We start from the raw sequence: 26,300 nt of genomic DNA, 5'->3' as shown, positions 1-26,300 counted from the left end.
CGCTGAGTTTTTATTTTTTTTTATTATTTTTTAATAATTTTAATTCTTTTATAAACTTAAGACTTAAAATAAAAGTATTTAAAGTTCCTTTTTTTGTTTTTGCTTGACACAGATGTCAAAATGTTTTACATTGTTTGGTTGTAATTAAGCAAATGTTTTTTCTCAAATAGTTATCCGTTGTTGCTGCTGCTGTGGGTGTTGTTGTTGGTGGTGTTGCAAGATGGCTGTTGGAAATCGCTGCCTGCGACCGCAACCCTCAAAGTATACGAAAATGCCGAAGGTCGCCGGGTCGCTGGGACAGCAGTAGCTCCAGACCATCGCTACAAACTAGACTTTTTTGTTGCAGCCCGAACCGCCCAAAAGCGACAAGGCGGACGAGCCGAAGATTTCTAAGTGTTGTTGTTGATTGTTGCGTGTGCCCCGAAATGATGGTTCCTCCAGTGGATAGATGTCAGCTCCTTCGGATGCCTCACCAAAACGGGGGGACGATGCTCGGCGGTTGGCGGGCAATTTACAGGCTCTTCTCGAGCTTGATCAGCTCGGTGATGCCATCGTACATCTCCTTGACGGCCTCGAACTCGGTGAGACCCATGCGACGCTTGTTGGAGATGTCGTAGACACCGCCCTCGGCCTCGGTGTGCTCGCCGCGGGTGCCGCGCACCTGCAGGTTGTACTTGGCGGCGACCTCCTCCAGCTTGGCCTTGTTGGAGGCCAGCTTGGGGACCTTAATGTGCACGGAGGCACGGATGGTGGTTCCCAAATTGGTGGGGCAGAAGGTCAGGAAGCCGAGACGATCGTCGTGGCTGAAGGGCACACGCTTCTCGATCTCGTTGACGGCCGTGACCAGACGCTTGTAGATCTGGCCCAGATCACCGCCCTGCTGCATGGAGATGATGCGGAGATGGTCCTCCTCGTTGCACCAGACCAGGAAGGTCTTGGCATCGTTGTGGTAGATGCCGCGGCCGCTGGGCCAGAAGCGGCAGGCGTTGGCGGCCTGCAGGAAGCGATCGCCCTCCTTGAACAGGAAGTGATCGTCGATCAGCTGCTGCTGGACGGCCTTCTCCATGCCGGTCAGGGGGTAGAACTTGCCCTTAAGCTCGCCCTCGAGTCCGGACAGGGTGCTGCTGACCTTGCCCTCCATCTCCTTGTACTGGGCCTCGGTCAAGCAGGGGTTGAAGGGGTAGCCCTGCATGGAGCGACCGCAACGCACGCGAGTGGAGATCACGTACTCGTTGGTGGGGTCAACGTTGCCGAAGGTGGACACATCGCCGAAAGTGGAGGCCGGGTGCTTGTCGGTCTTCTTGAAGCCACCATGGTAGTCCTCGATGATGGGGTCGAACAGGTCGGCGAACACTGTGTACGACTCGGCATCGGGGGCGTAGATGCCCACGCCGGAGTCGTGGTTCTCCAAACCGGACTGGATCACATCCAGCAGGGTCGACTTGAAGGTGGGCGTCACCTTGTTCTTCAGGTTGTCGAAGACCTCCTTGGTCAGGTACTTCTTCAACAGCGACTTCGAGTCGGAGGCGGCCAACTTGGCGTAACCCTCCTCCAGTTTAGCGAGAACAGCGGCGTCAACCATGGTGTCTTGTTTGCTGCAAAAGGGAACAAAAAGAGAGAGCGAGGGGTTGACCATTAGTAAAAGGGCGTGGCTGGGGGTACAGTTCAAAGTTTTATTGCTAAGTTCATGGCTATCTCCTCCGTTTTGTGGCGCCCTAAAGTCGGCAACATGTTTTCTCGTTTCTGTTTTCTGTTTTCCTCAATTCCGGCCTGTTTGCCCCGCAATTAGTTTCGGGTTATGGCCATGTGCTCATACCAGGGACTTTCCTTTGGCACGCGACTGCCACATAGCCACCCATAACCCATCACCCCCTCTTCTTTCAGTGGTGGTGGCTTTTGGTGGTGGCTGACTGACTATAAATTTTTGCCGGCTGCCGCTGAATACGCAAATCGACGGCACACTATACACCCATTGCCTTCTGCCTTTCCCCCCCTTTCCCCGCAGGACATGCGCACTACAACAACATGGCGCCGCAGCCGAGGTCCTGGACAAAACACGAAAGCACACAGGACCAGGACCAGGGCAATAATAATTTTTTTATGGCACTATTTTTGGGCGCTTTGCAGACAGAGAGCTCACGCACTTACACACATGACGTCAGTGGATCCCCCGAACCCCGTGAAAATACAGGATATACAGACAACTCCTGTCTAGGAGTCGTAGGCCAAACTAAAAGACCCGGAACCCCGGGATACACACCCATCTCCTCCAGCTCCAGCCGCCGTGGCGGTGCCATTGGGCTCGCCGTTGGCCACCTCGCCCTCGATCACCTTCTCCTTCTTGTCCTTGGAGGCGCAGAGACCCATTTTATTTGATTTTTTTTGTAGATTGTTGGTGTAAAGTTTTCAAAAAACGTTTAAAAATTTGGCGTTGGCTTGGTCACAAAGTCGGTGTTTGTTTTTTTTTGTATATAAAAAAGAACCAATCTTCGTTTGTTTGGTTGCGTTTGCAGGTAAAATGAAATCACAATGCAGCTTTAGCTCCTCAAGGATCTCGGATCTCTCTATTTTTCAAGGCGATCCCGCTTTAAACACACGCACACACTCCTTTTTCCCAGACACACAGACACACGACGCTTGGCTTAACGCTATTGCTTTTGATTTTCGGTGATTGGATTGGATTGATTTTATATTTTAGTTTCGCTTGGTGGTCTTCTTCGTTGGTATCAAAATGTCGGACGCAACAATGTTGTATATTTCTTGATTTATCCTTATAGAGAGCCTCCTCTGCGACTCCTTTTCGGTTTTCTTTTTGCTGCTGCCGCGCCCAAATGTATACTACACTAAACAAACACTATGCGATGCTATTTTTGGGGGAGCAAAGGACTTGCTGACTGCTGCTCGGCTGGCTGACTACTGTTTCTGCCCTGCTCTCCAGGATATTTTAGCGCGCGCCTTTCGAGTCGTCGGCAAAGGACGAACTTCGGCAAATCGAATGGAACTGAGAGCCGCCGCCGTCGCACCCAAGGGAAAGCATTCTATCGCCGGTACTTTACCGCATTCAGCGCTCAGCTAGGAGAGTTTTAACCGGAGTGGAGTTACGAAGAGTGCTCTCAATCGAAGTGCTAGTATATTTGCCGAATATTTCTGGGGGAGGTTAGGGGGTTGAAGCAGCATTGCCTACCCGCAGGCGCCGGCCCAAACTGTTGCCGGATGAGCGGCAACATAATGCGGAAGGATATATTTACACGATGCGCTGGACCCACCACCAACCACCCATTAAAACCCCTCCTCTTTTCCAAATCAATAAAGTTTATAGCACGCGACTGGCAGCTGGGAATTGTTGAGCCTCCAGCCCGGGCGGTCAAGTCAACTTCAAGTGTCGGGCTGGAGTGTGAAATGTGCTCTGGTAATGACACGAATCGGGGGTATCCCTCCCCCTTGAGTGTGTAAAAAATCAATTACTCGGCAAATGGAAAATGGAAATCAAAGGCAGCTTGCAGGATTCCCAGGACAGGAGCAAGGACACGGGCACTTGAGGCTTGTGAATTAAACCATTGAACTTGAGTGCAACGGGGAACTGGTTCCAGTTTCTCATCGTCGAACGAACACTCATTGCATGTCTAATGCCCATTAAGTTGCGAAAATATAAATTGCATTTACTATCTTTTGCTTTGTTTTGTTTTGGCTAATTTCATCTGCAGCTTCAATTACTCAGCGGAGGGCACTGCAGTCGTCGCGAAATGAGTAATCGCAGCCGATCACTTACTTTTCCAGCCATTTTCTGGCTTCGCCTTTGTAAATATTGATTGCGAATTGAAAACAATTTGCCATTTTAACTGCAAGTGTTTATATTGATTCGCTGTGGAAATTTCTACACCATTTGGGAGTCATATGAGCCGTGCCACCACTCCACATGAGTAATCTGGAGCTTGTTAATGCCTCATAAAGATAGTGAGCTTTGCGAATTGCAATGTACCCAGCGAAGGGGGCGTTGGTTGGCAACTTCTCGGTTTTAAGTGGCTCCGAATCATGCCAGATAATAGTAATGACTTATTGGCCTGTCTGGAAGGCGTTGAAACTAATCAATTAACTCAAGTGCCGCCCTGATGGACAAATACTGGTTAGAAACTGGAGCGCACACAAACATGAAGGCACTGGAGGAGGAGGAAAAAACCCTGCTTGCCAGGCACTTAAAAGCCAGGCACAAATCAAATTAAGCTGACGCACAATTGGAAAAACCTGATTTCATTATGTAACCCTCATCTTGATGAGCAGCGGACAGACGGGGGATTCTTTTTTTTTCTTTAGGGGGTGAGACAGGATCAGCCGAGCAGCTCTAGCATTTTCAGGGGGTGTTTCTAATCACACACGCGTTGTATTTATCAGATTTCGGCTATTTAGAGCCTTCGCTTTATAACAATATCACGCACGGATTTTTTGCAACCGTCAAGGCTTGGCAACAATTCGCGAATGGCTGGAGAAAATCAGCGACTGCGAGTAGGCATACACCTGCCGCAAAAAAACTGGAGCTGGAGAAAGAGAGCTGGTGAGAGTCCCGGAGAGAAATGAATATATATATATTGGCCAGGAGAGCTAACCAGATAAGCAGCTCGCACTTGATAAGCTCTAAACTTCAAATCGTAAACCGTCTCGGCTGTCAGCGATGATCATCAGTCCAAAAAAGGAGGCATCGTGATAAGATAGCCCAGTCCGGGATTTGAGCAAGTAATTGAGCTCTTCTAGCCATCAAATAACAACACTCTTGCAGCCATTTAATACGCAATCAAATCGAGGGAAATTGGCAAAGCCAAGCGGCCAGTGCAGTGGGTAAGTTTATGGCCAACGGACTGGTGGTCTGGTCGTTCACCCGAGAAATCGCTGCAATAGTTGCCTTCGTTAATTGCGATTTTGGCCAGTCGATTGCACAAAGAAATTGGCAAGTGTACGAAAATAATTCGAAATGTATTTTCGGGAAATTGAAATTGGCCGACGTGAGCGAGACTGCAATGGGCAGTCAGTCACTCCAAAACTGGTCGTTGATAAGGGGGAATGGAAAGTTTGGGCCTAGCTGATAACCAAAGCCAAATGAGTGGGGGCCCAACATTCATTCACACACTCATTTCGACACTAATTGAATCTGGACATGGACATGGATATCGAAACCCTCTCCCTAGACAATAATTCCAGCCAGCAGCATTCTGCCAATAATATTGCTGTGCTGGCTGTGACATGAATTCGACATAAAGCTCTTATTAATAAATATCCGGCCTTATAGGGGTCTGGGTTGGGTTATTAGGGGTGAGTCAGGGATAGACGACGGGTGTTATTAGGGCTGCTGGCCGGTCACCCGCATTACTGGTGAGATTCTCCTCTACTCTCAACTCGCTAGTTTTCTTTTTCCCTCTTGCGGTCCTAATTTAATTAAAATTCTTTTGGCAAAACGTCAAAGCGGCTCACACTCAATTAGGCGGCATGCAGAGAAATATGTATGTAAAATATGTGTAACCAGCTGAAGATGATGAAAAAATAAAATATCTTTTTGCACAGCAGCAGCAAGTGGCGAAAAATGTTTGCTGCAATGTCGCTGGCCGGATGTCGTTGATTTAAATTTGCGCTGTCTGGGAAGACAATCAGCGAAAATCAGACGAGGCTTCATTAAGATATAGAAGAGGCAAAAAGGGTTATAAGTAGGATGCATATGTATATCTGGGGGATCTGCCGGATCTGCCAAGTGTTCGAAGGGTGTGGGGAAACCAAAATGAACAGAGCATTTGAGTTTCATTAATTTATTTAAAGAGGAGAAGAATTCAAAAATGTAATTCCTGGTTATTCCCTCGATTTAAAAATGTCTTTTATTCTACATGAGTTTTTGGCGCCCTCTGGCCTTTTTTACATGACTCATAAGTAAAATGTAGGTATATTACTTTCTACAGAAAGTACACAAGTTTTTACTTCCCTTTCCTCGAAAGCTTTCTCTTTGGGGAAAGTCCCTTTTTTAAAAGGAAGCTTTTACCACCCCAAAAGTCCTTGACAAGTTCCTGAAGAGAGCCTAAAAAGCTCTAATTGATTCAGTAACAGTGGCTTCGAAAATATTGGCTACCGTTTCCCCCGAAAGAACTTGAACTGCTCGATTTGTTTACGTTTAAGCTGAAATTTTAGATATTTCAAATATTTGTTTATTCACTGGCTAAATGAATTGCGAGGCAAATCGGCCTGGTGTTATTCGAAATTGATTGGCTGGCACTTTGGTGAAGAGGAGCTGCTCTCCCGCGCCTTCGTATTCTGATGATTTATGTGTGTGCGATTCCATTTCCTGTCTAGCCAATGCGAACCCAACCCAACCCAGCTTTGATTATGCAACCGGCAACCTTTTGTTTGGCCAGGGAAAATGGAAGCGTTACCCAGTTAACTATCTAGACTGCGGGAAATGCGGTTTTTCCAGCTTTGTGACAAGTTAATCGGGCATTCGGGCGGGCTCCTCGCTCGATTTTCAGTGAAAAAAAAAATTTTTCACCGACTGACTCTGCCTTTTCCGTTCTTATTCAGTCGAGCGCTTTAATGGATCTCAATTGAATAATTAACAGCGACGTGCCAGTGGAGAAGAAAAATAGAGAAAAAAAAGCGCGGGGCAAACAATTTGTACAACAAATTTGCGCGATTTGTTTGCTGAATATAACAAACTGTATGATATACAATGCCCAATTCATATACAAAGACCCCCGCGGAAACTTGTCAGCTGCTCACCTATATCACCCATATACCATACCTTTGGAATGGAATTTTCGTGTGCTTAGGTACCTATAGCCTATAGAGCTACCCTATCCATCTGTATTCCCCGATGTGTGTGCTTGTGCTTTTGTTTTGCTTATTTGCTTTGGCGGGGTTGTATTTATAGCAGCCGGCATTATATCAACCCGAACTAAATTTGGCCGGGTAAATTCGATCGGACGTTCTCAGTGGCTCTCAAACTGTTCCTTATATAATTCCCAACGTTCTGGCATTTTGGGTTGCCCTGATTTCTGCTGCCCCAGCATTACCAGTTTAATTGCGTGAAATTGTAGATAAAATTCCTATCAGCGATTATGCAATTGCCTGCCTGGCATTGACCGCGAAAATGAAATTTTTTTTATTGCCTACTAAGAACTTTTTCTTATTTATAGATACTGTTTGTGGGTAAGTTCAAGGAGTGGAAAAGCAAAGAGAGCGAGAAAAAAAACGAAAGAAGCCAGCAAAGTGTTCGTTTTGACGCCTCTTATCTATCGTTAAGTATTCAGTTAGTAGTCAGCGGAATTAACACGGGCCAATATCTTATCGAAATCGATACAGGAACATGCTACACACAACACTTTCTAAGAGCCAACGAACGCCCGACCTTAAACTGCAGTCCCCCGCAAACATCGAGCCCCTCGAATGCATTTGGCAAGCGGTACAGTCCTCCGTTCATTGGCATTTGACCGCAAAAAAATTGCACAACTAAATGGTTTACAAATGCGACAGACAGACAGACGGACGGACGGGACGAAACGTAACGTCAGCGGTTGCCAGACCGTGACTGCAGGGCCAAACAAGTTTCTTCTGCTGGTTTGCAAAAAAAAAAAAAAAGAATCTCAAACTGCATAACTATAAACTCAAAGCTTTATAGCCTATAGCCGCCCGTATAAATTTCTTTTCGCCGGTAACCGGTTTTCGGTTTGCAAAAATGCATCGCATGACTCAACTGGGCATGTGAAAATTAAGCACTGGCACAGTTACAAGCTCACCCAGGGGAAATATTATTTAATAATTCGTTTTATTCATTGGAAATCTTTTTTCACTTGCTTAAAAATTAAAAAACTCAAACTAAAATTATGACACTATTATTAGAAAATTTAAATAATTTAATAATATTAAAGCACCAAAAGTTTAGATTCTTTTTCTTATGCCGAAAAGTTTTCAATTATTAACTCAAGATTCACTTATAAAAGAAGAGTTAAAATTCACTTTTATGGTTGCCAAACCATAAAGCTCAAAAGATTTCAGTATTTCAATATAAAATGAATTTAAATGGAAAACGTTCAATCGAAAAGCAGAACACACTTTTTAATTGCCAGTAAAGATAGAAATTTCAAATCAATTCATTCTTTTTAATGGCTATTTAACTGCGAAAATGTATACAAACCCCTAGAATAAGTAATTGAAATTTAAGAGGCATTCACTGTTTTAAAAGGCCGAAATGGAGGAAATTTAATTTTCATTTGCCACAAAACCGAATTATTATATCCCAAAAGCAGTTCATATTGTTTAATAAGAATTTTGCTTAAAACAAAAATTCACTGAATATTGGTTGCCGATTTACTTTTGCCGATTTACTTAGATTAAAGATTAAAATCTAAGACTTTGACACTATAGTATCCATGAGATACTTGAACGGGTGAAATTTTCACTTGATTCGCAATTATTATCTTTGGAGAACGGCTCACCTTTGCAACCGTAGAATTCAACGTCCAACGATACAATGATCGGAATATTCTGTTCTTTAACCCAACTGACTGCAGTCGGTGCCTCAGAAGCGCCAGCGTTGGCAGCGGCAGCGACTGCGGCCGAGGCAGAGGCCACCCTTCCTTATTTTCTTTCACTTTCAAACGCAAAGCACTCACACAGATACTAAATTCAAAGAGAGCCAAAGCTGCGGCCTGTGCTTGTGTTTGTCTGTGGGAAGAAGAGCCTGCCTCCTGTTTTCTCTGCCGGCACTGTGGCATGCACAGGGAAAAATATATAATAAATAAAAATACGAAATTAATTCTTACATTCTTCTACAACTTAAATAAAAAATCCTATTTATATTTTTGGGTTTTCAAATGTAGTATCCTTCCTTATCGTCCTGAATATTGAGCCCTGAAACGCAGAGGTTAAACCACTTTTTGGTTCTGTCTTTCTTATATATTTTATAATATGTATATAGAAGGACCAAAATTTTTTTTTTTTTTTTTTTGTGTACCTACAGAGAGTAGCGCTGTATTGGTAGCCGCCGACGATTGACGTAGGACGTGACGTATGACTAAAAAGTAAAGCTCTCCCGCACACACACACAGGGGCAATAAAAGCTTGGCCCCCCAAAGAAAGAAAAGGAAAGTGTTCGGGGTTCGCAAACAGCTAGAAAACTGCATTGCTCCATGTGAATGTGGAAGCGAGAGGCCAGAGAGGAGCAGCGACTTCTTGCAGCCGCAAATCAAAAATTTTAGGCGTGTGTGCACTTGGTGGGTGTGCGACACACACCACTCACTCACACAACCGCAAAAGCCAAGGAGCGGTCTCATCGCTTAATTATGACTAGAATTCGCCGACAGCGAACGGAACGATATGTTATGGTGCGATATGCGTTGAAAGTAATCAAGGCAAGTGGCACAATTGCACTAGTAAACAGTCACTCCCTCCATGAGAATCTCAAATATTCGGGATGGAACTCGGCTCACAAGATCCGAGCTTTAAGTGATGAATAAACATCCAAAGCAAACTAGCAGAGGAAGCAATTTGTTTGGCCAGATGACAAAATTAAGTAGAACTTGCATAACTAGAATTATTTGTCATTATCACTCTAGTATTTGTACAATCCTATTGCTTAATGATCTCGAGAATATTAAAAATTTAACACTTTAAAAATCGACTGTAACGAAAATATAGATATTTTGAATATATTTGCACACCTTCTATAAGAAAAAAATTCTGTTGTTTTTGGCCAGAGACAAAGAAAACAAAACGTTTCCGTCATAAATTTTGGCACTAATACCGCAATATAAAATGAAAAATGTTGTGCTGCTAAATGTAAAAGAATTAATCGAAATTGAGGGAGATAGACGGGCCAACTAAAATATCTTTTACACAGTTTTGCAATACAGATACATAGTTTGTTCAAATCCCCACTGGGTTTGCTTCCCATATTTCAAACAAATAAACACAACGAATATAATCGTTTACACAATCTTTAACAAAAGTCTTGAACTTGATATTGAATACATAAGCCCAAGGTACATATGTTCTATCATCGAAACGAACATATTCATTTGTTACTAAATGAAAACTGAGGAAAAATATTTGAAAGGTTGCCAACAAAATTTATGCAACGCGCAGCAAACATCGGAAGATCTATACGATACCTAAACCATCTATCTACGTGCGTTGTTTTTCGAAAAAAAGACAAATTTTGCTTTTCATCGGCACACGAATTTTCCACGGGCGGCCATTAAAAATACATATGAAACCGCCATTCCAACAATCAAATCATATACGCTTAAAAAATATGTGCAGATTAAATTTTGATACATATTTTAACGGATGCCAGGCGACAGGGCGCTTATATAAGCCAGAAATGTCGTTCCCCTAAAAACTTTTCGCATTTTCAATTTTTACTTTGGTAGCTGTCACTTCAGCCCCGCCTGTTTTCGTTTTCATTTTCAATTGCTGCCGTCAAGTGGCGCTGAGATTACGTAAATGCGCCCAGCAGCTTTTCCATCCCATCACGACTCCTAACCACCAACCAGCTGGCAGCCTTTGGGGGCTGATGCCGTGTAGGATTTCGCATAGAACAATGGGCCTAAGCCCCCTACAAACCGGTGGGGGAAAAGCGAAATGGAATATACTATACTGGGGGTTGACCTTGAAAAGCTTGCGAAACAAGCTAGCGGATATGTAGATACAATAGCAGCCACTGGCGATTTCGTTACTGTTGACACACAGTTGAGAAAGCACTTAGCATGTAGGGTATAGACCGGACAGACGGGGTCAGAGTCATAGATCTAACCCTTTTTATGGGGATAAACTATATAATATCATTAAGATATATAACAGTTAATGACAAATAATAGGCTACACAGGGCCACTTATTGTTATTGATGATTATAGGTAATTAACTAATTTTATAGTTATAAATTAACAAATAATATAATCTAGATTCAAAGGTAATGCAGTACAAAACTTGTACGAATTCTTTGTTCCAAATATTCCTAGTTCTCAGCACTCTTTTGTTTAACCTCAACTGTGCTTATATCTTTCGAAAAGATTAAGTATTGAGCTGGGGGTTGAATGTGACGAGCCTACGATGAGCTAAGTCCCGCTTGATTCCCCAGATGCAGTGGCTTACACTCTAAGCAACCGCATATATGATCTTTATCCGCACATCTGACGAATCGAAGGAAAAATCTTGCATAACATTCTCGTCGTACGTATGAATGGTAAGCAATGTTTATAAAAACATTTAGTCATTGACTGATTGCGGCCTCTCTGGAGGCCAGCAGCGATCGAGAATGGAGCACTAATGTTCGGGGGCTGCAAAAAACGAAAGCCAAAAATGAGTAAACCATTTGAAATATGTGTTATTAATTAGTTCAATTTGCGGCCAGCCAAGCACGAGCCCAAGCTAATGCCCAGTAGAATGCCCGCTATCCGGGCAATTAGCTGTGAAATTACTGCTTGAAATGGGAATAGAGGAGGAGGTCTCTGGCAAAAGCAGTAGCTAATTATCCGTGGATTGCAACAGATCATGTATGATCATATATGCTAAAAGCTCCGATCGTGTTGTCAACTTTTCATCTGTGTTTTCGGCTCTTGCCTTTTGTTTGCTAAACAATATTTTGGCAGCACTTCAAAAGCGACGCTTGCCAAAAGCAATTTTTTGCACAGACGCGAGCCAAGTGCTTAAAATACATATCCGTACATATGTATAGTAGATATATAGGTATATATAAGGGGGCACATCAAACAAGACACCTAAATGAAGACCTCTGTCCGCCAGGAAGAGGGGCCATTACGAAAAATCAGATATGAGGCATGACGCCAGGCTAAAATAGGATCCCTCCGCAGCAGGAGGCGAATGCATATGGCTTCTGCCGGGCTAATTTGCTGCATATGAACAATGAAACGTAATGAAATGTGTGTACACAGCAGACAGACTCTGCTGCGTTTCCAAATATAAATAAACTTTGCATGGGGGAGATCATGTGACCCGACTGCCGAGCGACGCGACAGGTCTCATGATGGTCCGTCAGCGGCACACATCATTACCAATTCCATTTCCATTTCACCTGGGCAGCCTGCCAAAAACTAATAAACCTGCCTCGCTGTTTGGCCACAACCCATAGATCCTTGAACACCTGGGCAAGGCTTGCGTGCCCCAAGGTTCCTCTCCGATTAATATTAATGGAAAATCAATTGTGCGCAATTAGAGGAAGCGGACAGCGAACACTTGGGGAAGTTGGTTTATTCATAAATAAACCGTAGACTGCACATGCAGCACCAGATCCCAAAGAGTCGACGCCATGTGAGCCGAGCCGGGCTGAGCTGTCCGCCCAAGCAGAGAACATGAGACAAAAATAACAGCAAACTGTGGTCGGTCTCCACCCATCGCGATGGTGATGATGATGATCCAACGAATTTGCTGATGCTGCACCGTTGTCGCCAAGCGGTTGTCTTTTCTGCCGCATGGCAACTATTTTCGCCCGTCGCGGAGAAGTCAACCGAGTGCATTGAACCCACCTCTCACCATGGGAGATGCGGAAAAATCAAATTTAAAAACTCAAAAATTACAGAAATATAAATAGAGGGAGAATTCTGCTCATGGCTCTTTTTCAAAAGATTTAGCCTACCTTGAAGCGTTAAGGCATTTAAATTATTACAAATTGTAAGATTTATCTACCATCAAACTCGAAAATCAGTATTAAAATCTTTGCATGTTAGGGAATCTATAGTCTTCTGTATGTTTAAATGAGTAAAAACCTAAATAATCTATAAAATCTACTAAGGAGTATACAAACTTAAAAGTTATAAAAATAAAACACAAAAACAAAAAGGATTTAAGCCTTACCGCTCGCCCAGCTGTTGAGCCTCCTTGATCGACTGGATAAAGGCATTGGTTTCACCCTTAATGAAGTCATTGCTGGCATCCTTGGGGGCGGGGAGAACCTTCTCGGCCGGCTGGACACCGAAAACGCGCTCATCCACATTTCCGCCATTGGCTGCGTTGCCATTTTGACCATTGGTATTGGCCTCTGTCAACGATTTGGGCAACGGGATGGGCATCTTGTCGGCTTGCTTTGGCGGACTGCTGGTCTTGGGTGGCGATGGAGTTGCAGGCTTCGGTGGGACAACTACGGGAGCGGGCACAGGTTCCGGCTTGGGTTTCGGAGCGGGTGCGGGAGCAGGTGCCTCTTCCTTCGGGGGAACTGGCGCCGGAGTGGGTTTGGCTACCACGGGCGCTGGCTTCGGCGGTTCGGGCTTTGGAGCAGGTACTGCCGCGGGTTTGGGAGCGGGAGCAGGTGCGGATTCCTTGGCGGGAGCGGGATTCGCTGGCTTGTCGTCGAGCGCTGGCGCTGCAGGCTTGTTAGAACTAAATAACCAAGCTAAACGTTTGCTACAAATGAAAATGAGAACGAAAGTAAGAATAAATGAAAATCAAATTAAAGAAACAAATAAACTAAAGTGAAATACAAATAAAATTAAAAATGTGTACTTGGCAAATACAATATGATATGAATAGGAATAAATTATAAATTAGCAAGGCGTGTTTTAACCTTTATTGGTTGAATAGCGCATGTAAACTATATGTACTGTAGATAATTGCACTTTTCCTATCTAAAATTTTTCCGCAAATACAGTATTTCACATATTCGACGGATTTTTTGAACTTTACAGCAAATATTCGTATAATAATACAAAAATGCATGTAAGCAATGTCTACTGTAACGCCTTTTTAACATTAAATAATTTTTACTATATGAATTTGTATTAAAGTGCATTTTAGCGTATAATAAAGCATAAAAACCATCACTTTTCTTCAAATAGTAATCCAATAAGCAGAAATCCCCTGTAAGCAATGTCTACTGTGGCGTCTTTTTCCACTGCACTTTCCAGAAACTTCCAGAATGAAAGCAACGAAGCGTGAAACAATTGGAAATGCACTTTTAGCTAACTTTTCCACAATTATTTTACCCACCTTTAACTGTAGGCACCGCCCACCGTCGAAATCCAATAAATATCAATTAGTTTCACAGAACACAAGGTTATTTATGCAAAAACCAAAGCTTGAAACACGATCTACGCGTCCTCATTAGGCGAATGACAAAAGGAAAAGGGACAATGAAAGTGACAAGCAGTGTGACCACACCCGATTTTAAATTAAAACTATGGCAGCCCTGGTCTTAAATATCACATTTAACTGCAAACCTTTGTAAAATTGTTTATTTTATTGGAATTTAATAAATAATATGAAGAGTAATTTCAGTTAAATAAAATAAATCGATTTTTTTATATTTTAAAGGATAGTTTGTTTTCGGTGCTGTATTTGTAGTTCATAGGGTCACACTGGTTATATTTTACTAAATAGCTACTGCAGCCCTGGTTTTTAAATCGAATTTGAATTCAAAAATAAAAATTAGCATGCTATGCTATCTTTGCTGGTAAAAATTAATGCAACATGAACAGCAAACCAAAATAAAGTCCATCCCCATAAAACCCAACTTAATAGTGCCAATTATTTGTATTTTACTATAATATAAGGCGTTCCCCATTCGGGGGCGTGGCAGTCAGGCCGAAATTTAGTAACGACGCCCCCAAGTAGTCGTTATTTAGAACTGTAACCACAATTCGCCCATTTCCCTGCTCGAGTTACGACATTACTTTCTCCACTCCCCCATTTCTCGAGGCATTTCTCTTGTCACGTAGGCCAAATCGGCAATAGCTAGCGAAAAACTCGTGCGGCAAATAGATAAGCAAACAAACGAGCTCCACCCGGCACAAAGACCACGAAAACCGGGCCCAAAACGCCGGCTGTGTGGATGAGAACGGAAAAAACTAATACAGCTCCAAACCTCAATTATCACTTTCGTTATTACGCTAATTGCCGGCAGATAACAACTGGACGCTTAGCATTTATTTATTTTTGTTGCCAAAAAATTGCGAATTCGGTTTTGTTTTGCACATGTGCCAATGAGAGAATATTTTGAGTGTGTTCGTGAGCCGATTGCACTTATCACGAATGAGAGTTAGAGCCCCAAAAGCCGGTTGTTGGGGGAACTCGATGAGATCGGGGGAGTAAAAAGTGTGGAAAACAGAGGCAGAGGCAGATAGTTCATCATGTGACAGGTGACTAACTTTGTTGCCCAATGCAGGGAGATTGTATAGTGACATTTAGCACCTTCGAGCCGTAACGATCCCACGACATGCGCGGAAACAGAGGGCTAAATTGAGCTAATTCATCAACTGATAGCGATTAGATTATCGGTTTTGCAATGATTGCGACCGAAATTGCGACAAAAGTAATCGCGAAGATTTATGAATTGCAAGAAAGATGGCTTTCTTTGGGGAAGAGGTCTTTTCTTTAAGGTAGAAGGTAGAATTGGGTACTTCATTTTATTATAACTTTTCTGATGAGTGAAATAATCCCCCAAATATGGGATAATATTCCTTTTTCCACCAGAGCAGCAATATCATTTATATTTAAATAATTACTCTTCAGATCTAAAAAGGAATAGAACCCAATTAAAATCGTACAATTGGAAAAAATTCCACTTCGCCCAAAAGTAGGCACCATAAAATTTCATCCGCCCTGTGGGCCTTCAGTGCTCGTAAAACTGTGGAAAAATCCCCTTTCACTTACCGGATTTCATCGACAGCAAACGTTAAATACCACAAAGCGAACATTTTGTATTAGCTGAAAAATAAAACAAAACGGAGAATGAGTAAATAGTTAAGTGATTTTCAAAGCAATTTGGCCGCTAATTTATACGAATTGATTGCACTCTAAATGGCCATTTCCACACCACATGCACTTGTTGGGCTGACACTGAGAATCCGAATCTGAATCACCGAGCGACCTCGAAAAGCGCAACAAATGACGTCGCCGTCAGGCAATGCGAAAAACTCAATCGAACGCGCCCCGCTCATCAGAAAAGTAAGTTCCAGAGAGTCAGAGCTCAATTAAGACCCCAGACACAGAGATAAAAAAGCAGTCGCACAGGCGAACCACCAGCGAAAAGACAACAGTGAAAATATGCCGGCATTATTCAAGGTTTATTTATAAACAAAGCGCGCATGGATGTACGAATGCAAAATGCAGAATGCCAAATTCGCAGAACGTTGAGCGCCGAGGCACGTGAAGTCCCGACTTTTGGGCACTCGGCCAGAGATCAGCCATATCAGTCGGAAAAAATAGGAATCTTTTTTAATAAAAGAAAATAAAAATTTTAATTTTTTAAAGCCTTTTCCTTTAAATTTTGAGTATTTGGAAATTTATATTAATGTAATAAATTGAATATAACGTTGTTAATACCAAATTTAATTCGGAATTTTTAAAAGCGTTTCTTTTTTTTATTCTTGATCTTTATTATTATTATTAATTTTGTGTTTTTTCAAATTTATATTGAAATACAAATATTATGCTTTTAAATTGTATTAATTCATATATCAATTAACAATTTTAAAGGCACTTTTTGTCAAATTTTTGTTTGTAAAAATTCTTGATCCTTAATATTATTAAAAATTATTTTCCGTGCACTGCAGATCAATTTGGGAATAGGGGTATTTTTTGTGCACCGGATGGCGCCCATCGGTCGAAAGGGTTCTAATTTTAGACCGTTCTGCCATCGATCAATTATGAGTGTTTTCCGCACTGTTTGCCAACCCCTGAGCTTTGTTTATCCCACGGATTTGTGCAAAAGCAGCCCAAAAATCGGCCCTGAGGCTTCGTCTGCGTTTGTTTTCTTTTGCACACGCGGCGTATGAGCAATCTCCGATGGTACACACACACTGACAGTTACGTCACACTGAGCGAATGAGTGGGTGGATGAGGAGGTGGATGTGGATTATGACGAGTGGGTGGTTGGGAAGACTCATTCGCACTCACTGCTGCAGCATGCCACACATAATAAACAACTGGGGACCTGCAGCGTGACCCCTTCTGCGTGCACTCACCTTTTGTGTGCCTCTGTTGGGTAATAAAACGGCTAGAAAAAGTTGCTAGTGGTTCTTCCGGAGGGTTTTCCTTTCCCTTCGTTTTTTTTTTTCGTTTATCAAAAGGTTCGTTTCGTTTAAATGCTTCACAGCTGGTCAAATATCGGGAACTGACTTCGATACTGTGTTGTTTGATTTTGAGTAAAACGTACAAAATTAATTTTCTCTCGACTAGCCCTCTTCTTGCTGTTGAATGCCTTGCTTCTTTCAATTTTTTTCGACTGTCGTGCTCCGTTCCGTGCGAAAATCGACTCAACTGGCGGTAAAAGCGACGAGACTACAGCAACGGCGGCATTCGAATGAGAGAGCCCCAAAGAGAACGGGGAGCACGGAGCACGGAGCGCCGACGCCAATGTTTCCTAGCTGCACTTGCGACGAAGCTTTTCTCACGAGATTCATCCCCCCACCGAACCCGCGGGTTCTGTGTCAGGTACACCGGGAAAAACTGAAAGATTATATCTAGCGGAGAGATTTAATATTGGAAAATATCTTTACCATCTTAGAAAATAAGTAAAAGAAAATATTAAATGAGATTTCGAACCCAAATAAGTTAAAAATTTAATATTAATTTTTTAAGGGTTTCCTGGAAGATATGTTCTATTTTATCCAATAATATCTCAAGTGTCGCTTAATACCTCTTTCTAAAAAAAAATTCTGAATTTCAGAAAATAATTTATCATTTTAAATAAGTTTAAAAAATGTCGATTTATTTAAAAATGGATCTGAAAGTATGTAACGGAGTATAATTCTTCAGAATTTGTAATATAAATAATATAAATAAATAAAATTAAAAATATAAATTTTATAATTTATTATTGAAAATTAATAAAAATTATTTATACTGCAAAAAAAGTAATTTTATGTTAAACTAATACAAACATTTTGTTCAGTGTTCCCTCTTGGATATTTATTTGCGTGTACTCTCCGATTCGTGTTGTTACTCATACGCTTACGCTATGCGACCGCTGTGTGTCAATAATCGAGCTGAAACTGGCCAAAAGGCTGCCTAATCAATAAACGAAAATTTAAAATAGAATTTTTGGTAACAGTTTTTCGAGCACTGGACAATCACATCATTTATGGCTGACTGCAGCGGTTGGCTAAAATCACATTTCGTGGGCCACAAGGGCTGCTGACGCCTTTCGCCGGCTGTCTGTCGTAGGAAACAAACAATCGCAGATAATAAACACGACCGTAACGTCCAGTCATTCATTCAACAGCGCTATCTTTTCCGCAAAGCCCACTTAATTGGCTCTTATCGCTCGACGGAGCCGCTGCAGTTTGAGAGCCACTGGATGCGGGGCGAATGCAGCGGCACGCGCCCAGAATCCGTGGACAGGTTGCATAACGTTTGCGGATACGACGTGCAGCTGCTTACATAAGATGGGCGAGCTGGGAAAACAAGGTCAAAAGTTCAAGGACTGAGAAAAGCTCCCAACATCCTGGAGCGCTTGCGTTGCTCAGCGGAAGTGGAATTGGAAGTTCCTGCCAGCGTGGGGTGGTCTGTTTTTGTTGACATTGCGCTTTTATTATTTTAAATTATGTACTTTTAATCGGCTCCCTTCGGCTTTCATTGGCCCACGAAGTATGCAGCGAAAATAATAAAGCTTTAACTGCCCGCTGGAGGATTATGTCCAATAAATAATTACATAATTAAAAATACCCATTGCTTGTTTTAAATCTCTAACGTTTTTATTGGTTTTTCAATTGAATGCATTTTGTTTGCTACGCCTTAATTGGTTTATATTTCTTGGTTGCCTTAAATTGTAATGATATTGCATATGCCACACAAACTGTCGTTGGCCTCTGTTTTGTTTTATATTTAAGCTTTAAAATCTTGCACAAATCATAAGCATGGCAAATCAAATGGAAATTGACTCTAAATCAAAGGTTTGCTTTCATATATTTAAAGCTATGTGCAATTTTTATGTGTGTGTTTTTCTACATATCGGATATATAATTTAACATTTGATTTCTCTCCCTCCTCACTTTTCTTCCTGATATCCAGATATCCTGATACCCAGGATATTCCGCCTGCTGTTGCCTCACTCGAACACTTCGGTTCTAAACTTTGGTTCCCCTCCTCGTCCTTCGTAATCCCCGCTAATCTAACTACTAGTGGATCTGATTCGATCTCTTACGATTCGCATTGAATTCATATCATTGGCCATTTGCGATGGTCCTTCGCTTGGTTCGCAGTTTTGGAAAGGTTGTTAACATTCTTTTGTTGGTCGCACACGTTTCGAATTGGCTTGTCTGTAGTTCTGTAGTTCTATGTGTCGGTGTTATCTTTGTGTGTTGTCGGTTGTTGTTTGCCTTTTGTTGGATTTTGTTATATCACAGCTTTCTTCTTCACTTTTGCTCTTATAACTTTTAAGCATAACTTGCATATACATATATAAACATTGTTGTTAATGCACGGCTGTATCTTATCGTCTTTTCTATCCCTCCTCTCTCGCCCATGTAGCACTTGTTGTTCCCCTGAATACCGACATCGGGCTATACTCTACATACATATATTAACACGCTGGCTTTTGTTGTTGTTGTTCTCGATCAACACTTATCTTAAACTTGGTTGTTGTCTCTCTTGGATCAGTACATACGTTAGCATAAATCGCATTGGTTTGTTGTTGTTGTTTGTGGAATGGTTTACAAAATTGGTTTCGGTCTCTTCGAATTTAAATACAATAAATGGCATATAAAATATATATTTTTTTTTTGTAGTAAGTATACAAAAAGAACGTTACTCATATACAGCAGCGTTGGAAGTGACTCTAGTATAACAGAAAAACTTAATACTTTTTTTCATTTACGTTGATTGTAATTGAATGAATACATTGATTGACGGCCCACAACGATTAATGAAGGCTGGGTATTGCACTAATGATCTGACACAGTCTTGGCTCTATTCCATAGCTACAAGTCGGTTTAATTTTGAGGTACAATGTTTTTTTATAAATAACAAATCAAGTGACTATGTTTTATAAATAAAGAATGGATAAACTCTAATCCTTTTAAATTAATTTGGAATAAACTCTTGTTTAGTACTCCATAGCTATCAGGATTTATTGAGGAACGTAGCTAGGATAGCTATGAAATAGAGCTTTTATCCCCTAGGCCCCCATTAATCAGGCCCTGCCTTTCCAATGCTTACTACCGTTCTCATTGCTTCAATCGTGCACTATCTTAGGTCGCATTTTGCACGGGCTGTTGTTCTTGGAAGCAGCATGACACTTTTATCACATTTGTTGTTGGTGTTGGTTGTTGTGTTGGTACGTACTAGACTTAAATTAAATGTACAGCCACTTGAAAACAGGTCTGCTAACATATTTTGGGTCGTGGATTTCAAATCTCTTGCAAACCCCGACACTGTTTTCATTTTACAATTGCTGTTTTAGCTGTTTGACAAACATTCTTGGATTGCTCCGCTATTCCACATGATTTGCACTCGTTTTACAAAATTAATATTCGCTATTGCAGTTCATAACAAAAATTATTACATGCATTGGTTACATATAGATACATACAAATATAGATGGTCGATTGGATAGTTGTAAGAGTTGTCTTGAGATCGCATTCTGTTTGCGGCTGCTTGTCCCAGAGACCCAGTGCCATCCTCCGCGTTGCTCTGACAACGAAGTCAACACCCTCGTCGCGATTTCCATTATCGTTCAGTCTTCTGTTTCAATAGATTTTGTGTTTGTTTAGATTGTTAGATTTGAGCAAGTACTTTGTGGTTGTTGTTGTTGTTCGGTTGTTATCTAAATGCTCAGCATGATCTTCAGGTACCATTGTTGTTGTTGTTGTTGATGTTGTCATTGTTGCGGTTGTACTTGTTGGTCGGCAAGCAACTCTGGGGAGGATGAGCCGCGGATCGTGACAACACGCTGCTGTTTTGTGCAAACATAGGTTAAATATAGTACATAGTTGTATAAATTAATGCCTGTGCTACGAAATACTTAAAAGTTGATTTTGGGTCTTACAATTGCCTGCCTTTCGCTGGCCCGTTTATCTGGCCACAACGCATGTACCACTCACACACGACAGCTACCTTAGCTCCTTTTGGCTATTACAACACATATATATCTTCTGTGTGGTGTCTTGTATTCGCTTACAATTTGCTTTCGTTTTGCTGGTAATATCACTTTAAACTACACAAATGGCGGCGCTTAGCGAACGAGGATCGAGCTCTCGTTGTTGTTACATTTGCTTTTGTTGTTGTTTGTTGGTTTATCACAATTGAGCGCCGGATTCCATACTTATTCACACTACTACAAAGGTTAACAATTTGTGCCAATTGAGTTTTGAGCAATCAATTTGACATTGGTCGTAGTTTTGGTTTTACAAGCATTTTTCAACACTTTTGTTATGTTACTTTTAAACTTAGCTAACTAGACAATTCGCTTAACAATTTTGTTGTTGTCGTTTTTGTTTCTTTTGTATGAGAGTTGGTGTCGCAATTGCTCACACTGGCTTGCATTTGCATCTGCACTCGCTTTTGCATTTCGCTTGAATCACAGTTGTTGTTGCTTATAAAATGATGTTTCTCTAGCAGATTTCAACAAACTCATTTCGCCCCGTTACATAATTACATAAATTTGTGAAGTGCTCAAGTCTTTTGCCTTGCTCCTAACATTCCTGTTGCTCTTAATCGGCCGCCTTTGAACTAACAAACGAGGTCTAACTGCGATTTTGATTACAAAAACTAAGAACTTGGGAAATTTAACTTCTATAAAATGCTGGCCAATCAAAAGGTTTGGTTTACATATACAAATTTTGATAACTTAGTATAACGGTTGAATTTTTGCTTTTTGCTTACATATCTCTTTTGGGTTTAGTTTTAGCTACGTAATTAGGTTTTGCAATTTTAAAATTAATTTCTATGCGCTCGAGTTGATCACGTGTCATGTTTGCTTTTCTCTCCTTCACTTGATGACTTTGCTTCAATTTTTGGTTATTTTGTTTAGTGAGTCCCTACCTCGCCCACTTACTGGCTGAGATCCTGGCGCAGCATTTCGTACACGAACTGGTCGCGTAACTCGTAGTCGAAGGCCAGCGATGGCGGCATCTTGTCGGGGCTGATGGGCGACCACTGTTGTCCCAGCAAGGTGCTTATTTCCTAAGGCACAATCGAAATGGGGTTATTCACATTGATATTGGAAGAAATCCAAAGAGAACTCACCTCATTATAGGCATTCAACGAAGCAGCGCCGGACCAGTCGATCATGGAGACCTCTAGACGCTTCAGCTGGCGACCCCGAAGACGGGCGATGCCCACGAGATTGTGCGGATCCATCAAATAGCCGTGCACCACGATCTCCTCCAGCTGCTTGCAACGCCAGGCCATCATTACGAAGGGGTCCTGGCGCAGAAAGCCGTGGCGAGCGTAGTCCATGCGGTTGGAATGCTTGTACGCCGAGTCCACATAATGGATGCTGCGCAGCGTTTCGCTGTGGTGCACCGACATCCAGTCCAGGGCTTCGGCGTTCATCTGCTCGCAGAATAGCAGTCGCACATGGGTAACCGGCATGTTTCTACGCAGGACGCGATGCTGCAGCAGTTCAATGGCCTCGTAGGCGTACACAAGGGTCAGCACCAGCTCAATGCTCGAAAAGTGGTCGGAGAAAAGGGACCATGCCGTCTCCGAGACATCGGGATGCTCCTCGCTGTCCAGGCCGTGCACTGCGATGAGCAGTTTCCGCAGCGGCAGCACTTGTATGGTGTGCAGCAGTTCGTCGGAGAGCGTGTCGTAGTCCAGGGAGAGCACCTGCAGGGCGGCGCACTTCTGTAGGAGGGTCGCGTCCAGCGAGAGGATGGGATAGTGACTAGGATCGTACTTAATGCTGGCCAGCGTCAGCTGCAGCAGTTCCTGTGGCTTGCCCATGGCCTTGAGGAAGTCATGGCCATAGTATGAGAGGGCCTCGATGGCCCCAAGGTCCAGAAGCTGACATGGCTGACGCTTGCGGCTCAGAAACAGCTTCAGCGGCTCCACAAAGCACCTGTAGGGGTTGTTTTGTTATTTAACTTGTTAAATTAAGCATCTAAAGTGGGACTACTTACTGTTCAATGGCCACCAAGTGATCGCTGTGCATATTTCCGATGGCAACAAGGCCCACATTGTGGGTTTGGAAACGCAATTTCTGGATATTATCACAGCGTGCCACTCTGTGTGTAGAAAAAGGAATATTAGTTTAAAAACTTGTTAGATTTTTATATTTTTAAGAAAACTTACTTGTATAGAAGTCGTCGCATTTTCTGGATGTGAAATGCATTTTGAAAGTCAAAGACTACAATCAATTCCCTGGCCAAATTGGCCATGGATCGATGGAAGAAGGCCAACTGATCATCGCGGGCCACATCCAATTGAAAGCGAAAGTTTCTAAAGTAGCTGTGGGAAAAGAAAAAAATTAATTTGTTGAAAAATATCATTAAACTCTAATCAATTGAAATAAGTTCACTTAGCATAAAGTTAAAATTGTAAAAAATAAATATATTAAAAAAAATTAATAAAGTGTCTCAAACTGAGATTTTATTAGTAATGAAATAAATAATAATAGTGACAAGAAAAGTAGTTAAAATTTTAACCTCGTAGTATCAGATAATACATATATTTTAAATTTATTTAAATTTAATTTAAAAATATGATAATAGTTTTTGTCCCATAGTATTAAATAAATAAAATCACCCAGAAAAGAAAATTACATATAGGTAATAAAAATAAATGTCCATTTCGCAATCGCATCGATCGCATTATAGAGCTCGTTCCGATCGGATCAATTAGTTTAATTAATTGCATTTATTGGCAGGGGGAATTCCTCTTATCGTGGACTTTCCCCTTTTTTCCACACTAACATAAACAAACGGGCCGAGGTGTTTGCCCCACACATTGAAACGTTGCCAAATGCGTCGAATACAACAACGGCAGTCGAAAACATCCAATAATTTTGGGGTCTTTGATTGCTCATGCTTGCACAGATGTTTTTCTGTGCTTCATTAACCTACGGCTGTATAATATAAGCAACAAACAAAGGAAATATACCCAATAAGACCCGAAATTAAACATTTTAGCCACATATACACACAGACACACCCACACAGGCACAGCAAACTTACCGTTTCTGAAAGAAGGAAAGTCTCCAGGAATAACAAACACTCGCTGCTGATTTGCGATCAGGGGCATCCAGGTAGTCGAATATGTGATTTAGTGCCACCGCTGGAACTGTGTGCCATTCTGGTTGGCGTTGGCTAAAACTCATTACTCGAATTAAATATTAATTGCGTTTCAAAATGAAAAGATGCAAGTGCAGCCGAGTTTGCTGCACGATTTAAAATGCCAAATTAGAGTGACCGTGGCGGCAAGTGGCGAATATGCCAAGCGCTGGGGGGCAAATAATAACGGCACTTAAATTTTAAGCTCTGAACAAATACACTTATTAAAAAATATTAGGTATCAAAATGATGTTTTGACATTTTAAGTAAGCTGAGTTAATGGGCAATAGCAAAATTACAAATGATTAATAAAGAAAAGCAATTAAAAAAGTTAAAACAAATTTATAGAAAGTGCTACATATGAAGAAACAAAGTTTATTTGTTTATACTCAGAATTTATTGAAATACAACTTTTATTTTTAATGTCTTCCAAAATTTTGTTTTTAGAAGAAACAAAGGTACTCAAGGGTTAATGCTGATTAACATCTGGGTTTATTTGGCCGCATAGGCCATGGTCATACTGTCCTTAGCAGAGCTATGTTAACAATCAGCTGTTCTGTTCTGTTATGCATAACATAGCTCTCTGTAACTTTTTAGTTGTTTACCTCGATTAGTTTTTATTTATTAATTTAAAATGGCAGCTTTGCTGCTTTTGCGCGCCTGCAGAAGGCCAGCAATAGCTGGCGCCTATAACTACACCTACCCAGGAACAGCGACTGCCAACCACCGCCAGGCGTCCACAGAAGCGGCGGCCACTGCAAGTGAACAATTGGCAAATGCCGGTGGTTTGGTGGGCTTCTGGCAGACTTTGTCCAATAGCACGCCGGTGGCCCACATGCAGGATGTCCTCATCAAGATCCACGACTACAGCGGCCTGCCCTGGTGGGCATCCATTGTGCTGTCCACATTCCTCTTCCGCAGCGTCGTCACCCTGCCACTGACCATTTACCAGCACAAGATCACCGCCAGGATCGAGAAAATAGCCCTGGAGATGCCCGCCATAGTAGAGGAGCTGAAAAAAGAGGCGGCCATGGCCAAGCAGAAGTTCAAGTGGAGCGACCAGCAGACGCAGATCGTTTACCGGCGTTCGGTTTGTTAGATTAGAACCCCCCATTTCGAAGTACTTCTAATCCGAATCCAATTTATCTGTTTTTAGATCAAGAAGCAGTGGCAGAACCTGATAGTCCGGGACAACTGCCATCCCATGAAGACCATGATTGTGCTCTGGGGTCAGATTCCCCTGTGGATCTTCCAGTCGGTTGCTCTCCGCAATTTAGTGTACATGCTGCCGGATCCCCTGTCCATTCAGGCTCAAATCGTGACCACCGAAATGACCATTGGCGGTTTTGGTTGGATACCCAACCTCACAGTGGTGGATAGCTCCTACATCCTGCCCGTAACGCTGGGACTCATCAATTTGGCCATCATCGAGGTGCAGGCCATGTCCCGGACGCGTCCTCCCACTCGTTTGCAGGGCATAGCCAACAATGTGTTCCGCGGCCTAAGTGTTGTGATGGTGCCAGTTGCCTGCACCGTTCCCTCAGCCTTATGTGTTTACTGGGTAGCGTCCAGCAGCTTTGGCCTTGCTCAAAATCTGCTCATGCTCTCACCGGAAATCCGACGATCTGTGGGAATTCCCAAAACGCAAACGGAACTCAGCCAGCCGTACGATTTGCTCTGGCTGAAAATACAGCAGAGGCTAAGACTCGTCGAAAGGCCACCGGCTGATAAGCCGGCAGCCAAATGATCTAGTCCCCTAGTCATAGCCACCTAGTCTAATTTAGGTAAGACGTTGAGTTTGTTTTACTGTTTTGTATAAATATATACATAGACAAGCCCTAAATGCGACTGCGCCACTGTAAATCATCATCATCATCATCCTAAGGCTGCATCATCTCAATTCACAAGAAACAAATAAACGAGTGAAAATCCCCAAAAGAGAAGATAAGGCAGCGAGAAAGGTCTTGAGATTACTAGCCCAGATAGTGGGCCACTCAATTGGTCCGGCGACATACGAGCATCTATCAGCGGCGGCAGAGATAGAGATTCATCCCGAGCCCAATTGAATGGAAATGCGATCTGGTTGTGAGTCAGTCGAGCCTGGACATCGA

General features: G+C 42.3%; 3 protein-coding genes across 5 annotated transcripts; 1 reads left to right on the top strand and 2 right to left on the bottom strand.

Annotated features, from left to right (window-relative positions):
• Positions 1-3: 3 nt before the first annotated feature.
• On the bottom strand, positions 4-17,176 carry Argk1 (Arginine kinase 1). 2 transcript variants are annotated; one of them, XM_017144515.3, is made up of 4 exons: positions 16,942-17,176; positions 15,629-15,682; positions 12,839-13,384; positions 4-1,595 (listed from the first exon to the last, which is right to left on the bottom strand). In XM_017144515.3, exons 2-4 carry the CDS (start codon positions 15,670-15,672, stop codon positions 512-514), a joined length of 1,674 nt encoding a protein of 557 aa, XP_017000004.2. In that variant the 5' UTR covers positions 15,673-15,682; positions 16,942-17,176; the 3' UTR covers positions 4-511. The 2 variants fall into 2 exon arrangements, with proteins under 2 accessions (XP_017000004.2, XP_017000005.2); XM_017144516.3 differs by lacking the exons at positions 12,839-13,384; positions 15,629-15,682; positions 16,942-17,176 and adding an exon at positions 2,261-2,893.
• Positions 17,177-21,067: 3,891 nt separating this feature from the next.
• LOC108059324 (F-box only protein 33) lies at positions 21,068-24,403 on the bottom strand. The gene is made up of 5 exons (XM_017144544.3): positions 24,094-24,403; positions 23,213-23,368; positions 23,041-23,145; positions 22,163-22,979; positions 21,068-22,099 (listed from the first exon to the last, which is right to left on the bottom strand). The coding sequence occupies exons 1-5, from the start codon at positions 24,234-24,236 to the stop codon at positions 21,968-21,970; spliced, it is 1,353 nt and encodes a 450-aa protein (XP_017000033.1). The 5' UTR covers positions 24,237-24,403; the 3' UTR covers positions 21,068-21,967.
• A 325-nt stretch (positions 24,404-24,728) lies between these two features.
• Positions 24,729-26,200, top strand: LOC108059317 (cytochrome c oxidase assembly protein COX18, mitochondrial). 2 transcript variants are annotated; one of them, XM_070214556.1, is made up of 3 exons: positions 24,729-25,279; positions 25,346-25,973; positions 26,075-26,200. In XM_070214556.1, the coding sequence occupies exons 1-2, from the start codon at positions 24,824-24,826 to the stop codon at positions 25,934-25,936; spliced, it is 1,047 nt and encodes a 348-aa protein (XP_070070657.1). In that variant the 5' UTR covers positions 24,729-24,823; the 3' UTR covers positions 25,937-25,973; positions 26,075-26,200. The 2 variants fall into 2 exon arrangements, with proteins under 2 accessions (XP_070070657.1, XP_070070656.1); XM_070214555.1 differs by having other exon boundaries at positions 26,021-26,158.
• Positions 26,201-26,300: the final 100 nt, after the last annotated feature.

This window comes from Drosophila takahashii, chromosome 3L, assembly GCF_030179915.1.
Source record: "Drosophila takahashii strain IR98-3 E-12201 chromosome 3L, DtakHiC1v2, whole genome shotgun sequence".
Taxonomy (NCBI): Eukaryota; Metazoa; Arthropoda; class Insecta; order Diptera; family Drosophilidae; genus Drosophila; species Drosophila takahashii.
The sequence above is the reverse complement of the archived record's forward strand: the minus strand, read 5'-3'. Positions and strand labels throughout refer to the sequence as shown.